Source organism: Hemiscyllium ocellatum, chromosome 18 (assembly GCF_020745735.1).
Source record: "Hemiscyllium ocellatum isolate sHemOce1 chromosome 18, sHemOce1.pat.X.cur, whole genome shotgun sequence".
NCBI lineage: Eukaryota > Metazoa > Chordata > Chondrichthyes > Orectolobiformes > Hemiscylliidae > Hemiscyllium > Hemiscyllium ocellatum.
This window is the reverse complement of record NC_083418.1, coordinates 23771483-23787841: the sequence shown is the minus strand read 5'-3', so window position 1 is coordinate 23787841 and position 16359 is coordinate 23771483. Positions and strand designations below refer to the sequence as shown.

Here is a 16359-nt window from a genome sequence, read left to right as displayed (position 1 = left end):
CATAAGCTCTTCTTCAGGATGGTTGGAGTTTGATGAAGGGCTTTTGCCTGAAATGTTGACTCTCTTGCTTCTTGGATGCTGCCTGACCTGCTGTGCTTTTCCAGCACTACACTTTCAACTAAGTCTCTTGATAGGCCCTGAACTGGTCAAACTTTCTGCTAGGGAAACTGTTTTAAGAAATGTTCTCCAGTGTAATTCAAGTAGAGATCACAGGACCTTCCACACCTAATTGCTTCTTAAATAAGTCCAGAATTTTAATCTGTACTGGCCTACCCATGATTCTGAAGCAAAATATGCTCAGTGTCCAAATTAAAGGAAAATGTGTTCTCCAACCGTAACTTAATAACCACGTACTGCTTAAGATTGAAGGAGGGCTACTTGCCAGGTTATCACTTACCATCAGGCTCAACAGGGGAGCTGCCACAGCCCAGTCTCATCACAATAGGGGCATATGCCAGTTTCCCTTCTATACAATGCTTTCTAATATTGTCAATGATACTGATAGGGAAATGGATGTGCAGGTCACACAGGAAGAGAATTGTGTGGCTGTCCTGAAATTAGGAAACAGAAACAATGGTCACATTAATTATAAGAAAGTAGAAATAAGACGAAAGTATGAAATACCGTAAATTCTTCCTTGGCTAAAAGCAGTAATTTATCCCTAACACGGCTGACAAAATGACAGCTTCAGCAGCTTCTGGTATGTGGAATAAAGAGCAAAGCCACAGCTCAGTGGCTGGGACGCTCATTTTGGAGTTAAAGGATTGAGACCTGAGCACAAAATCCAGACTGAAACCACAGTGCAATTCTGGGGGAATTGATGCACTGTTGAAGGCTTGTCCCCATTACCCAATTCAACGTCTAGCCTTCACACCCTAAAACGGATGATCTGGTAGTTTATTGCATGGTTACTTGTGGGAGTTTGCTATGCAGAAACAGACTGCTGTGTTTCCAACACTACTTAACTTCACACTTAACTTAATTGGCTGAAAAGTGATTTGGAACACCCTTAAGTTATGAAGAGTGCTACAAAAATGCAGGTCTTTCCTTCTTTAAAGTAAGGCAAAAGATGAGGCATGTATTCAATTATGGTAAAAATGAAAACTGCTTTAGAAGATAAATCTTATTTCATGTCAGAATGAAATTATGAAACGTCTCCTGTTTTTTCTTAAAACCTCATATGTTGTGAACTCCTCGCTCACCAAAGACCTACAATTTTGTTTTGGCTCTGCCACCTTAAACCATAAAACCATAAGATTTAGGAGCAAAAGTAGGCCATTCAGCCCACTGAATGAGACTATACCTAATCTGATAATCCTCAACTCCATTTTCCTGCCTTTTGCCCAGAAACCCCTACTAATAAAAATCACTTTATCTCAACCTCTGATATTACTGAAGAATCCAGCCTTGACAGTCTTCTGCAGTAAAGATTCACTCCTCTCAAAGAAGAAATTCCTCTTCATTTCTGATTTAACTAGGTGACCCTCACTCTGTGACTATGCCCTCTGGACCTAGACTTTCCCAGAAAGGGAAACAACTTCTCTGCATCTACCCTGTCAAGCCCCTTGAGGGTCTTATCTTTCAATAAGTCTCTTCTCATTTTTCTAAGTACTCCAGTGAGTACAAGCCAAACCTACTCAACCTCTCCTCATTAGAAAATACCTCCAAACCAAGGTTAACATTGTGAACCTTCTCCAGACTGTCTCCAATGCCAGAATATCTTTCCTTTAAAAAGGTTATGAAAAGCTGTTCACAGTATTCCATATGTGGTCTAACTTGTGCCTAGTATAGTTTTTAGTAAGGCATCCCTATTTTTAGACTCCAATCCCTTTGAAATCATAGAGTCATACAGAACAGAAACAGACCCTTCAGCCAAACCAGTCCATGCCGACAATAATCACAAACTAAACTAGTCCCACTTAGCCCATATCCTTCCAAACATTTCTTATTGATATACTTATCTAAATGTCTTTTAAATGTTGTAACTGTATCCACATCCACCACTTCTTCTGGATGTTCCTCATAACTCCTTGAATGTGATGAGGGTGACTCCATAGGATGGTAATGCATTATTTACAAGTATACGTCAAAGCAGGTAGTCAACAGACTACTTAGCTGTACAGAAGGTCCTTGAAATATTGGACATATCCTCAGTGAACATTCACACATTTATTTTCTATCAGGGTCACTGGTGCACTAATCGAGGAGAGCAGACCAAATTGATCCTCTCTCCCCCTCCCTTCCATATCTAATTGTTTCTTAAATAAGTCCAGAGTTCTTCTAGCATGTACTGGCCTACCCAGTATTTTGAAGGAGTGCATCCTCAGTGTCCAAATTAAAGTAAAATATGATCTCCAACCATATGATGATAATCATTAACTGCTGTGAAGTCTTAAGATGGAAAGAGGGCTATCAGCCAGACTATCACTTCCCAGCAGAAGTCACACAGCATCAGGTTATAGTTCAACACGTCTATTGAAATGACAAACTTTCAGAGCGTTGCTCCTCCATTGTGATTTCAAATAAACCTGTTAGACTATAACCTGGGTGTTGTGTGACTTCTGACTTAGTCCACCCCAGTCCAACACCAGCACCTTCACACCAAGATTTCCCAACAGGTTCAAAAAGGGAGGTGCCACAGCACAGTCTGTTGCATAGCTGGTTTTAATACCCACTGCTAACTCATCATAATGCAGGAATTGAATGTGATAACGTTTGATATTATATGGTGCAGTTGATGCAATATTTTTGACTTTTATTAAACAAGTCCTATTGAGCTACAATGAATGATAAATATCAATTGGCTAATTCCAGCCCATCCATCTAGAGTTAATCTGCAGTGCTCCCATCACAACTTTCAACTTTTTCTTAACTACTTGTGTCCATCAACTTCAAAGTACATTTTACATACTTTCCAAAGTGAAGACTTCGGTGTCTGTCTTTTGTCCGAACCTGTCATTCGTAATCTGAAGTAGCTGTTCAGGTTTATGTTCTCTACTCTATGTATCTCTACAAGGTTATCTCCGCTCCAGACCAAAATAGAGAGCACACAAAGCTCCAACTATGCACAAAGGCTGCAGTATTATCAAAAGGCACCGTTTCCTGAAGGTTGAAATGGTAAAGAAGTTTGTGAAAACCATTGAGAATTGACATTTGCCCATCATTTTGCAGTGTGTATTTTCCCCTTTAAGAGAGAGAGAAAAGGCACATGGATGTAGAGAGTGGTATAGTTAACCTTTTTAGTTCATTTCCTGAATCACAGATTTTTGAAATATTTTTGCTGTTATAGACATTATAAATTAGAGATCACAAATGGATACGTGAATAAATGCACACTATTCTTTGCAGACTAAATCGATGGAAAGAGGATATTGAATAATTTTCCAGTGGTAACAGAAGAAGCAATGGTTTATAACACAATACAGGAGCATTTGTGCTCACTGTCATTGGATAGACACGCTCAGTTTATAACAATTATTACTCACAACTAAACAACACCTTGTGAACTGTAAAGGTCCGATAAAAACTTGTTAATCTAGTCAAATCAAAGCAAAAAAAATGAAAATAATGCATTTTAGTATTCTGAAAAGTCTCAAAGGTTTGATGTTGATTTTGTGCTTTAAGATAGAGAATATTACAGTGACTGCAATCCAGAAGTTTTATGTACTTATCAAAATGAAGATTTTAAAACTAAAGGAGAAAGTAGCAGAATAACAGGCAGCATAGTGGCTCAGTGGTTAGCACTGCTGCCTCACAGCACCAGGGCCACAGGTTTGATTCCAGCCTTGGGCAACTGTCTGTGTGGAGTTTGCACATTCTCCCCGTGTCTGCGTGGGTTTCCTCCGGGTACTCCGGTTTCCTCCCACAATCCAAAGAAGTGCAAGTCAGGTAAAAATTGGCCATGCTAAATTGCCCATAGTGTTAGGTGCATTAGTCAGAGGGAAATGGGACTAGGTGGGTTACTCTTTGGAGGGTGAGTGTGGACTTGTTGGGCCGAAGGGCCTATTTCCACCCTGTAGGGAATCTAATCTACAAAAATATGCATCTGCAATGCTATTCTGTGTGAGGACTCTGGTTGTACAGTTAGTCTACAACTGAAAGACTCAGTAGAGAATCAGTGCTGAGGTGTAGAAACTGTGTACAAAATCATCCCTGGTTGGGGAGACTAACTTCAGTTTTAGGTGAAGTAGATCTATAGAACTATTTGATAGTGATGACAGTTACAGTATTTTCCCAGATGACCACTTGTGACAACTTGTAGCTTTTACTGCCTCTCTTAAAACTTTGCAGTACTGGAAGAAGATAGTTTGAGGCAGTTCACTGTCATTAATCTTCCTTTGCCTTGGGCCATCTCATGACTGGTGGTAAAGGATATACCACCATAGAGTATCTAAAACAGAAACGGTATTCTTAAGACAACAAGTAGGTGTATTGCATGATAAAATAATATGGCTCCATTTAGTCAAATATAATTACTAGGACTCTTCAGAGCTGATGCAAATATATTGTTCTTTCTTAAAGGTAAGGTGGAACTCCTTAGGCAGAATCTTCCCAGGCCTGAAGGCTGTGGACATTGGTGAGAAAGTTGGGAAAATTGTGTGAGATGACCAGAGAGCAAAAGCTCTACTTTCCAACCAAGTGTTGAACAGCGAGATGAGAGTCTCACTGGTGAGTGACGAGTGGCCCATTTGCATGTATTAGCCTCTCACTATTGCCATGTCTCCCCTCATTACTCCCCGATTGCCCATTCTCCCATCTTCTGGATAGAAACATGATAGTGATAATTGCCAAAATGAAAAGCAGAGAGGTAATCTGGTGACTCCAGTCAGTCAGTTGGGGAGCTGCACAGAGATTAGTCAGGAGTCCAAATCACTCATCAATTGGGACTGTTTCTCCAAATTGGTCACAGAATAGGTCGTGGTCAGTTCTAGCTCATTGAAATTCAATGGGGGCTATCGAGGGACCTCTTGAAAATTTAAATTGGGAAATCAGTGGTAGCGAGCTGGGATGCAGAAGAGACCAAATTTATGAATAGGGGATGGCTGGCACATAATGTGTGGAAATGAGAGTGCATTGGAGAACATGGGTCATTGTGGGCAAGAGAGATGACTGATAGATACCACCACTCTGATCTGAATGGGAGACTCTGCAGTATGGCATTGGGCATGACTGAACTGCAAGGCTTCGACTCAGATAATGTTGAGATTTGAACACAAGTCCAAATGGCATGTGGGAACATGCCAAGAAATCATGGAGGCTCTGGCGGGAGGGGTGGGGGGTGGGGAGCTTCTTGAATACCAGGCTGACCCTGAGACTTACTGCACCTGGGACAACCTTTATCGGTTTGTGGTTATTTTCCTACTATGTGCATGAACAACTCTGGACTGCCAATGCTTGACCAGGGCACCAGAGTTTTTGGAATAATCCAGCAGCAGTGGGTATTTCATATGTGAATATGATAGGCAGGTGGCATGGGGTGTGGTTCTTAAGCAACTTTGGGACGATAGGCTTCACATTGAGAAAGCTTCCATTAAAATCACACCAAAAAAAAGTGGCCAGTTTCTGGAAAGATTCAGCCCCCTATCTCCATCCATAGACTGTGTATTATTTGGTGGAAACAATGTAACATAAACCCATTCAGAATACATTAGCTTGGGACTTGGAAGAATAGTAGTTTTCTGGCTTGACGAAAATTAACCTCAGCAGAGAGCTGGGAGTCATTTCTCTGCTGGAAGAGTTTTTATTCCTCAGACAGCCTTCAGAACGTACATCTTTTTTTTGTCGGTGTTGGTCCATTGACTCATCTGAAGGAACTGTAATTTCATCAGTTTCCTTCCTGGAAGGCAGCTGCTCTGTTGAATCAATGCTTTCTTCCTTGTAGTGACCTGAATTCCTAGACCAGGCAATTATTTCCTCATTGAAAGAGGTAGACTCTTATGGGGCAGTACCTTGGATGCCTAGACTAAGTATTCTCTTCTCCTTGACTCTGTTCTGGATCTGAGGATGGTGGACTAATTCCCATTGAGTCATATGCAGGTCATCTCTCTCAAGCTGTTGATCATATCACTTCTAAATTCTGGGAATAGAACTTGTTTTCTTACAATTTAACTTCTGAGAGTCGAAACATCAACTGTCGGATGTCAAGGCTGTATTAGTCCTCTTAGGCCTATATATTCTCCTCACAAGGCATGGTGGTGCCAGGAATACTTCAGGAATAGACAAACCTTCCAACACTCCTGATGCATTTTGATTGCCATACTCTGCACTAGGAATCAATGTTCAGGCATTGTCAGAAATTTGCAGGAACCCAACATGTTTCTCATTATCATAATTCTGCATGATCAATCATTTAGTTATCTCAGGTGACAAAATGTCAACTAAGAATAGAATGAACCACCAAACAGGAAAATCATAATATTTCTCATTGGACTTCTAAATGACAGCACACCCAACCACTGTTCCAAGTTTTTCCAGCACAATAGTTGTATTGTAATATGTCATTAAAGTTGAAGTATGAGATGGCATTCCCATGTTAAAAGTCATTGTCGATACTTAAAACTCCAATGGAAAAGTCGTCATCAATGGAATGTGATAATTCACCGCACAGCCATGGTAATGTGGGGAACAGATTATCTGTTCTGAACTCTGCCTGCTTTAATTTAGAGAATTATAGACAGACTACCTCAGGGGAATGGTGGGGTCTCTTGTGGCACAGAGGTAGAGTTCATACCTCTGGACCAGGAGGCCTGGATTAAAGTTGTACCTGCTCCAGAGGCATGTAATAAAATCGCTGAATAGGCTGATAAGAAAATATTTACTTCATGAGAATGGTCAGCTCACTGGCAAGCCTTTCAAAATAGTAGTTGTGATTCCAAATCTGGTCATTGAATCTGCTGAATTATTAATTAGTTACAACCATACCCACATCATTCCCAGTGATCTGCAAGAGAAGTCATAGAGTCATACAGCACAGAAAAAGACCCTTCAGTCCAACTGGTCCATGCCGAACATAATCCCAAACTAAACTAGTCCCATCTGCCTGCTCATGGCCCAAATCCCTCCAAATATTTCCTTTTCATGGACCTATCCAAGTGTATTTTAAATGTTGTAACTGTACCCACAGCCATCACTTTCTCTGGAAGTTCATTCCACCCATGAACCATTCTCTGTGTCAAGAATTTGCCCCCATGTCTTTTTTTAAATCGTTCTGCCCTCACCTTAAAAATATGCCCCCTAGTCTTGAAATCCCCCATCCTAGGGAAAAGACACCTGTCGTTAACCCCATCAAAACCCCTCTTCTATAAACTTCTATCAGGCCACTTCGCAATGTCCTCCACTCGAGTGAGAAAAGTCCCAGTCTATCAAATCGTTCTTTATAACTTAAACCTTCCATACCCTTCTGGTAAATCATTCCTGAACCCTCTCCAGCTTAATAATGTCCTTAATAGAACAGGGTGACCAGAATCTTTGCGAATAAAATGTTGTTGGACAGCCTTTTCATGAGAAGAACATCATGGGACATTTTGATGATGGTGCATCATAACTGCATCACCTTCAGAATGAAAACGTACTAATCACAGCTAAAGCAGAAGATTAAACAAAGAGCTAAACTTTGTAATATTTACCAGAAGTTATATTTATCTGAAACTGAAAAATCAAGAAAAAAGCCCAGGTTTGAATCTCGGATTAGCAGTATCGCAAAAATCAGAATCTTGCCAAATTGAGCTTTAAATGCTTTTAAATTGTAGAAAGATAATAACTAAGGGCGTTTTATGAGTCTGAGAGAGAAAGAATTACAATAGGAGGCTTGTTTCAATCACTTTTTCCATTTAAACATTTCTGATTAAAGCTCAAATGGTTTGGAAAAAAAATTCTGATTAATTAAGTACATCTTCAGTTGCTACCTCTCTGTCTAGATTAGATTAGATTACTTACAGTGTGGAAACAGGCCCTTTGGCCCAACAAGTCCACACTGACCCGCCGAAGCTCAACCCACCCAGACCCATTCCCCTACATTTACCCCTTCACCTACCACTATGGGCAATTTATCTATTTCTGTTAGGTTTTTTAAAGTATTTTTGTTTTAATTGATGTAATTAATCTCATTGGGAGCCTGATTCGAGTTACTCAGTCAAAGAAATATGTCGGAGTTGAATTAATATCAGTACTAATCGTCTGAGCCACTTCAGTTAGCAGAATTAGTAATCTTTATATAACAGGCCACTGACTGCATGTTAGCGCCCAGGGTAAACATTTATCAGTAGCAATGAGGGGCTTCTGATTTATTTTCACATCAATATTACATGCACATGATGAAACACTGCAATTTGGGAATTGTGCAATTTTTCACTAAGCTACCAGAGGAAGCACTTTTCAATGACTCAATTTCAAGTTTGAAAAACACATCAAGCTGGTCACCTTCTTCCTCTCCAGTTAAAGCTGATTTATATCTATCAACTTGTGATATCAAAATATGGAAAGGTAATGATATATTTCACTGTCTTTGAAGTTGTTTGCATACACTTTTCAAGGCTCTCTGTTCCTTTCTCTCAGTTTCATCCAATTTCATGCTCACACTGCCTCACGATTGAATCAAATTACTTTCCACCTTCTCTCAAGGTGAGATGGAATTTAGATTTATATTTGGCAGTGGAGCTTAATTCACCCTTGCCACCAGCGACAATAGCTGTGTAAGTTTGCGACACTTTCTAAAGCTGAACTAGACTGTTCCCATCTGGCCCTCAGCTGAGTTTGTGATCTCTTCTCCTGCCTCAACTCTTCCACACCTTTCTTCTCTCCACACTTGACTACTCTTCTGCTGGCCTCTGTGAACCTCAACATCTCCAAACTTCTGTGGCCTTTAACTTTGCCGACAAAAAGAAATGTACATTTCACTTTAAAATGCTCATCCTTATTTTCACATTCAATCTCTTTAATCTGTTCTAGCGCTAACCCTCCAAGTTGTCTCTCTGCATCTTTAATTATTCTTCTGGTGGCTTCTTCCAAGATGGCAGTGGAGTAGGACTCGTGAGCTATTTTGCTCTGTCTGTTTCTTCCTAGATCTTTCATTTCACTTTCCTTTCTTGTTTTATCTCCCATCCTCGAGCAGCATCGGAGATGTCTGGGGTGAAAACCAGCGTGGACCCAGACCCCCGGCCCCAGCGTGGACTCAGACCCACCACATCAGCGCGGACCCAGACCCCTGACATCAGTGTGGTCCCAGACCCCTGGCCTCAGTGCGGACCCAGACCACTGACAACAGTACGGACCCAGACCCCTGGTCTCAGCGTGGATCCGGACCCCAGACCTCAGTGCGGACCCAGACCCCCGGCCTCAGCGTGGACCCAGATCCCCGACAGCAGCGTGGACCCAGACCCCAACCTCAGTGTGGACCCGGACCCCGGCCTCAGTACGGACCCGGACCCCTGGCCTCAGCATGGTCCTGGACCCCAGCGACAGTGCGGACCTGGATCGCCAGCATCAGTGCGGACCCAGGCCTCCAGGCTCAGCATGGACCCAGACCCCCGGCCTCAGCGCGGACCCGGACCCCCATCCTCACTGCGGACCCAGACCCCTGGCCTCAGCGCGGACCCAGAACCCCGACCTTAGTGCAGACCCAGACCCCTGGCCTCAGTGCGGACCCAGACCCCCGAAATCAGCGTGGACCCAGACCCTGGCCTCAGTACGGACCCGGACCCTGGACTCAGCATGGACCCGGACCCCGGCCTCAGCATGGTCCCGGACCCCAGCGACAGTGCGGACCCAGATCCCCAGCATCAATGCAGACCCAGACCCCCGGCCTCAGCGCGGACCCAGAACCCCGGCCTCAGTGCGGACCCAGACCCCGGTCATCAGCAAGGACCCAGACCCCTGGCCACAGTGTGGACCCAGACCCCCAGCCTCAGTACGGACCCGGACCCTGGACTCAGCATGGACCCGGACCCCGCCCTCAGCGTGGTCCCGGACCCCAGCATCAGTGCAGACCCAGATCCCCAGCATCAATGCTGACCCAGATCCCCGGCCTCAGTGTGGTCCTGGACCCCAGTGTCAGTGGGGACCCGGACCCCCGGCCTCAGCGCGGACCCAGACCCCCGACATCAGCACGGACCCAGACCCCTGGCCACAGTGGGGACCCGGATCCCCAGGCCTCAGTGTGGTCCTGGACCCCAGTGTCAGTATGGTCCCAGACCCCAGCGTCAGTGCGGACCCGGACCCCCAGCCTCAATGCAGATGCAAACCCCTGGAGACAGTGTGGACCTAGACTCCCGGCCTCAGGGTAGACATTGACTCCTGGCCTCAGCATGGACCTGGACCCCGCGGCCTCAGCATGGACCCAGACTCCCAGCCTCAGCATGGACCCAGACTCCCGGTCTCAGCGTTGACCCAGACTCCCGGTCTCAGCGTTGACCCAGACTCCCCGGCCTCAGAGTGGACTCAGACCCCTGGCCTCAGCATGGCCCTGGAAGCTCAGTCTCAGGGTGGACCTGAACTTCTAGGCCTTGAGGCGGAGTATGGTGCATTCTGGGTTGGGAGGACTGTTGTTCTGAACTCTTATTCCTCTGTGTTTTCTAATATTTTGCTTGACTATTTTTTTTTCTACTTTTTTCTCCCTAAGAATTTGTACTTAATAATCTGTACCTCGATACCTAAGATGGTGCCGTAAGGGGCGACTTGTAAATATTTCATTGTACCTGTGAGTACATGTGACAAAAAAGCTCTTTCTAAATTCTGCCCTCTTGTGCATCTCCAGTTTTGATCAATCCATCTTGAGTTCACAATGGTTTATTCATGAAGCGATGTTGTCTCGTTGAGCGACTTTAGCAGTAACATAAAAACTACTGCACATACGCAACAAAAAAAGAGCAGTCCAGGCAGTTATAACCTCAGCATTTCAAACTCATGTCTTTCTCTATAATTTTTGTTACTCAGCAACATTGCTATATTTAGACAATGGTCACTAGTGTTTAACTGCAGCACTGGTTGACCTATAAAAACATCTTACTGGTTTAGAGCTAGGCAAGGAATGGGCTGATGAAAGAGCTTGTATTTGTACAGGAAGCTCAGGATAAAAATGTTGTAACTCACAAAGCACTTCTGAAATATATCTGCTGTTTAAATATTAGGCAATGCATTCACAGCAATGTGGTACTAGGGAAATAATCTGCTGTAATGACATAGGTTGAGAGGTAATCATTCAAAGATTCTCCTGCTCTGCAAATAGTGCTGCAGGATCTTTTACAGTCACTTGAGAAGACAAAATTCCCTTAGTACCTGCTTGGATTGTGTGCTGAAGGACTGGAATGGGATTAAACCCACAATCTGTTGGCTCAGAACTAACAACTGAGTCACAGCTCACACTGGAGCAATGTAAGACGTTTGCTCCTGCCCTGGGTTGGACTAAGTCCAGGGCAAACCAAACACACAGAAGCCTCTCTCTCTGCTGTGTGTGACAGGCTGGAAGTGGAATATGTTTGCGGGGTTTCAACTAAAATGCGAGTGCTCCATTCTCGTTACAGAAAACATTTTTCAATTCAGTGAAGAACATACACGTGTGCAAGTGCAGTGTGAAAGAGCATGTTTTAAAAAATTCTTTAATAGGATGTGGGCATTACCAGCAAGGTCACCATTTGCTGCCCACCACTAACTGCCCTCAGGCAGCCCGTCAGTGTAGGTATATTGAGAGCGCTGCAGGAAAAGGATTGCCAGGAACTTGTTCCTTCAAAAGAGACAGTGATGTATTTCTAATTTCAACTTCCACTCTCAGTCACTTGGATGGCAAGTGGCTTAGAGCGGAACTTGTAGGTGGTGGTCGTCTCACATATCTGCTGCTTTTGTTCCTTCCAGGTGTTGGATATTGCAGGTTTAGAATGCACTGTCGAACGAATCATGGTGAGCTGCAACGGTGTATCTTGTAGGTGTTACATATTTACATGCTAATCTAAGTTGGTGTTTATCAAATGCATTCTGAAAGTCCAAGTAAACCACATCCACTGGCTCCCCCTTATCAACTCTACCAGTTACATATTTGAAATAAATCTAGTAAAATTTATCAAGTAGTTTTTCCCCTTTTTATATTTTTGCTGACACTGACTTCCTTTGCATTAACTTCTCTCCCTCGCAGCTTCATGCTGTCTGTAAGTTTTGAAATGATGCTCCTGATTGCTGATTCCAACTGATTTTGAGTGAATGGTGAACAATTACGGTCCCAGCACTGAGTTTTGTTTTGCAACATCACCTCCTACCATTTTGGTTATCTCTATGACTTAGCCTTGTCATCTATATAACTCATTCCCTGATTCAACACACTCTGACCTTAATCATGATTCTACAATGTGGTGCCTTTATCAAAATCCTTTGAAAATCCAAGTACATTACATTGACTGTATCTCCTTTTTTACTGATTTATGCACAACACCATGATTCATGCACAACACCATGATTCTGCCAGCTATATCGCATGCTTCACCTGCACCACTAAGCTTCGGTAGTGGAGGAAGTAAATGTTTGTGGATGTGTGGCCAATCAAGTGCTTTGTGCTGGATGCTGCTGAGCCCCTTGAACCTTGTCGAAGTTGTACTCATCCATGCCAGTGCGGAGTATTCCAAGACTCTCCTGAATTGTGCGTTGTGGATGGCTTTGGGGAGTGAGGTGATAAGATAGTTGCTGCGAAATTCACACCTGTTGTTGTAGCCACTGTAGCTATATGGTCAGTCCAGTTCAGTTCCAGGTCAACGGTAACCCCAAGGATGTTGACAGTCAGGGATTCAGTGATAGTAATGCCACTGAACGTCAAAGGGCAATGGCTAGATTTCCTCTCTGAGATAGTCATTACCTGGCACTTTGTGGTTCGTATGTGACTAGCTGTTTATCAGTTCAGGCCTGATTACTAACCAGGAGGAAGTGAGGACTACAGATGCTGGTGATCAGAGTTGAGAGAGTGCTGCTGGAAAAGCACAGCAGTTCAGGCAGTATCCAAGGGCATAGAAGAATTGACGTTTCAGGCATAAGCCCTTCATCAGGAATGATGAAGGGCTTATGGCCGAAATGTTGATTCTTCTGCTCCTTGGATGCTGCCTGAACTGCTGTGCTTTTCCAGCAGCACTGTCTTGACTCTGAATATTATCCAGGGCTTGTTGCAAATGAATGCTGACTACTTTTGTATTTGAGGAGTTGATAGTTGTAGTGGTGGTGAACATCAAGGAATCATTAGTGAATTCTGTAGTGAGACTGAAGATAAACAGCTCAGTTGGAGAGTGGTGAATCCTAAAGATACCTTTCCACCCCACAAAAACAAATCTGTCTTTAAGAATCCATTAGCAACTACTCTGGGATCCATTACATAATGTCATCCAATTGGAGTATATCTGCTTAGATAACATAAGTGACAGGTTAATGAATGACCGAATGTCAGTGAGGTGAGAGTTGGAAGGTCTTGCATGTCAGTTAGAGATACTCTTTAGATTAGACTTACAGTGTGGAAACAGGCCCTTCGGCCCAACAAGTCCACACCGACCCGCCGAAGCGAAACCCACCCATACCCCTACATTTACCCCTTACCTAACACTGCGGGCAATTTAGCATGGCCAATTCACCTGACCCGCACATCTTTGGACTGTGGGAGGAAACCGGAGCACCCGGAGGAAACCCACGCAGACACGGGGAGAACGTGCAAACTCCACACAGTCAGTCACCTGAGTCGGGAATTGAACCCGGGTCTCAGGTGCTGTGAGGCAGCAGTGCTAACCACTGTGCCACCGTGCCGCCCATAGGGGTTTGAACACAAGAAGTAGGTGCAGCATTAGTCAGTTGGCAGAAACAGCATCACAATGGTGCAAATGAAGGCCTGAGATATAGCTGGCAGAATCATGGTGTAGTGCATAACTCAATAAAAAGGGAGATAAAGTCGATGTAATGTACTTGGATTTTCAAAGGCCTTTGATAAAGGCTCTACACTGTAGAATCATGATTAAGTTCAGAATGTATTGAATCAGGGAATGAGTTGTGTAGATGGCAAGGCCAAGTCATGGGGATAACCAATAGTGATGCAGACTAACAAAAACGATAGGGGAGGCGGTGTTGCAAAACAAAACTCAGTGCTGGGACCGTAATTGTTCACCATTCACTCAAAATCAGTTGGAATCAGCAATCAAGAGCATCATTACAAAACTTACAGACAGCATGAAGCTGAGAGGGCAAGTAGTTAATGCTAAGGAAGTCAGAGTCAGCAGAAATTTATGAAGGGGAAATACTGCCTAATAAATTTACTGGATTTCTTTCAAATATGTAACTGGTAGAATTGATAAGGGGGAGCCAGTGGATGTGGTTTACTTGGACTTTCAGAATGCATTTGATAAAGACCAACATAGATTAGCATGTAAATTGCATAGGATTGAGGGTAGTATACTAACATGGATGGAGAACTGGTTGACAGATAGGGAACAGACAGTAGGAATAAATGAGTTTGTTTCCAAGTCACAGGCAGTGACTAGTGGGGTACTGCTGGATCAGTGCTAAGTATTAATGATTTAATTGAGGGAACTACATGTAATATCTGTAAATTTGCATTCATTGGGTGGTAGGGTGAACTGCAAGGAGGATGCAGAGATGCTTCAGTGTTTGCGACTTTTAAGAAGATTCATAGCTCAGATTGAGGTTTAGGTTGTAAGTTTGCTCGCTGAGCAGGTAGGTTTGTTCTCAGACGTTTTGTCACCATATTAGCTAACATCATCAGTGAGCCTCCAGTGAAGCGCTGGTGTTCTGTCCCGCTTTCTATTTGTGTGTCTTTGTCTGTTAAGATGGGTGATATCATTTCCAGTTCTTTTTCTCAGAGGTTGGTAAATGGGGTCCAAATCAATGTGTTTATTGATGGAGTTCTGGTTTGGATGCCAGGCCTCTGGGAATTCCCGTGTGTGTCTCTGTTTAGCTTGTCCTAGGATGGATGTGTTGTCCCAGCCAAAGTGGTGTCTTTCTTTGTCTGTATGTACGGATACTAGTGATAGTAGGTCATGTCGTTTGGTGGCCAGTTGGTATTCGTGTATCCTGGTGGGACAGAACACCAACGCTTCACCAGAGGCTCACTGATGATGTTACTTAGCATGGTAATAAAACGTCTGAAAATGAATCTTCCAGTTCAGTGAGCAAACTTACAACTGTGCTTCAGTGTGATTTGGCGGCTGAGTGAGTAAGCAAGTGCATGAGAAATTAAATATTATGTGCATAAATGTAAGCACATCAGCAAAAACAGGAAGGCAGATTATTACCTGAATGGTGATAGATTGGGAAAGGGGGAGCTGCAATAAGATCCGAGAGTCCTTGTATACCAATTGCTGAAAGTAAGCATGCAGGTACAGCAGACACTGAAGAAAGCAAGCATATGACAGCCTTCCTCTTAAAAGGATTCATGTGCAAGACTGTGAATGTCTTTACTGCATTTGCACAGGGATTTGATGCCACCATACCTGGAATCATGTGTGCAGCTTTTGTGTCCTTATCTGAGGGAAGGTGTTCCGGCTATGGAGTGAGTGCAATAAACCTTTACCAGACTGATGTCGGAGCAAATTACTGCAGATGCTGGAATCTGCACTGAAAACAACAAATGCTGGAGATCACAGCGGGTCCATGGAAAAAGAGCAAGTTAATGTTTTGAGTTCAGATGGCTCTTCATCAGACCTTACCAGAATGATTCGTGGGATGCAGGACTGACACATGTAAAGTGATTGGATCAGGTAGAAACATATTTCATGAAGTTTAGAAGAATACAGAGAATCTTATAGAAACTAACTAATAATTCAAAGTTTGTGCGAAGATTTGTAGCTCGGGTGCTCGTTGTTGTGGTTCTGTTCGCCGAGCTGGAAGTTCTTGTTGCAAACGTTTCGTCCCCTGGCTAGGTGACATCATCAGTGCTCTGGAGCCTCCTGCGAAGCACTTCTTTGATGTTTCTTCCGGTATTTATAGTGGTCTGTCCTTGCCGCTTCCGGGTGTCAGTTTCAGCTGTCCGCTGTAGTGGTTGGTATATTGGGTCCAGGTCGATATGTTTGTTGATGGAGTTTGTGGATGAATGCCATGCCTCTAGGAATTCCCTGGCTGTTCTCTGTCTGGCTTGCCCTATGATAGTAGTGTTTTCCCAGTCGAATTCATGTTGCTTGTTGTCTGTGTGTGTGGCTACTAGGGATAGCTGGTCGTGTCGTTTCGTGGCTAGTTGATGTTCATGTATGCGGATTGTTAGCTGTCTTCCTGTTTGTCCTATAGAGTGTTTTGTGCAGTCCTTGCATGGTATTTTGTAAACTACGTTAGTTTTGCTCATGTTGAGTATCGGGTCCTTTGTTCTAGTGAGTTGTTGTCTGAGCGTGGCTGTTGGTT

General features: G+C 43.6%; 1 protein-coding gene across 4 annotated transcripts in view; it reads right to left on the bottom strand.

The window, feature by feature from the left end:
• The window catches only part of b4galnt4a (beta-1,4-N-acetyl-galactosaminyl transferase 4a), a 691590-nt gene that overhangs the window by 5903 nt on the left and 669328 nt on the right, over nucleotides 1-16359 (bottom strand). For all 4 annotated transcript variants that reach the window (XM_060838421.1, XM_060838422.1, XM_060838423.1 and 1 more), the window contains one exon: nucleotides 398-551. In XM_060838421.1, coding sequence (XP_060694404.1) covers nucleotides 398-551 — 154 coding nt within the window. The remainder of the gene's footprint in view (nucleotides 1-397; nucleotides 552-16359) is intronic.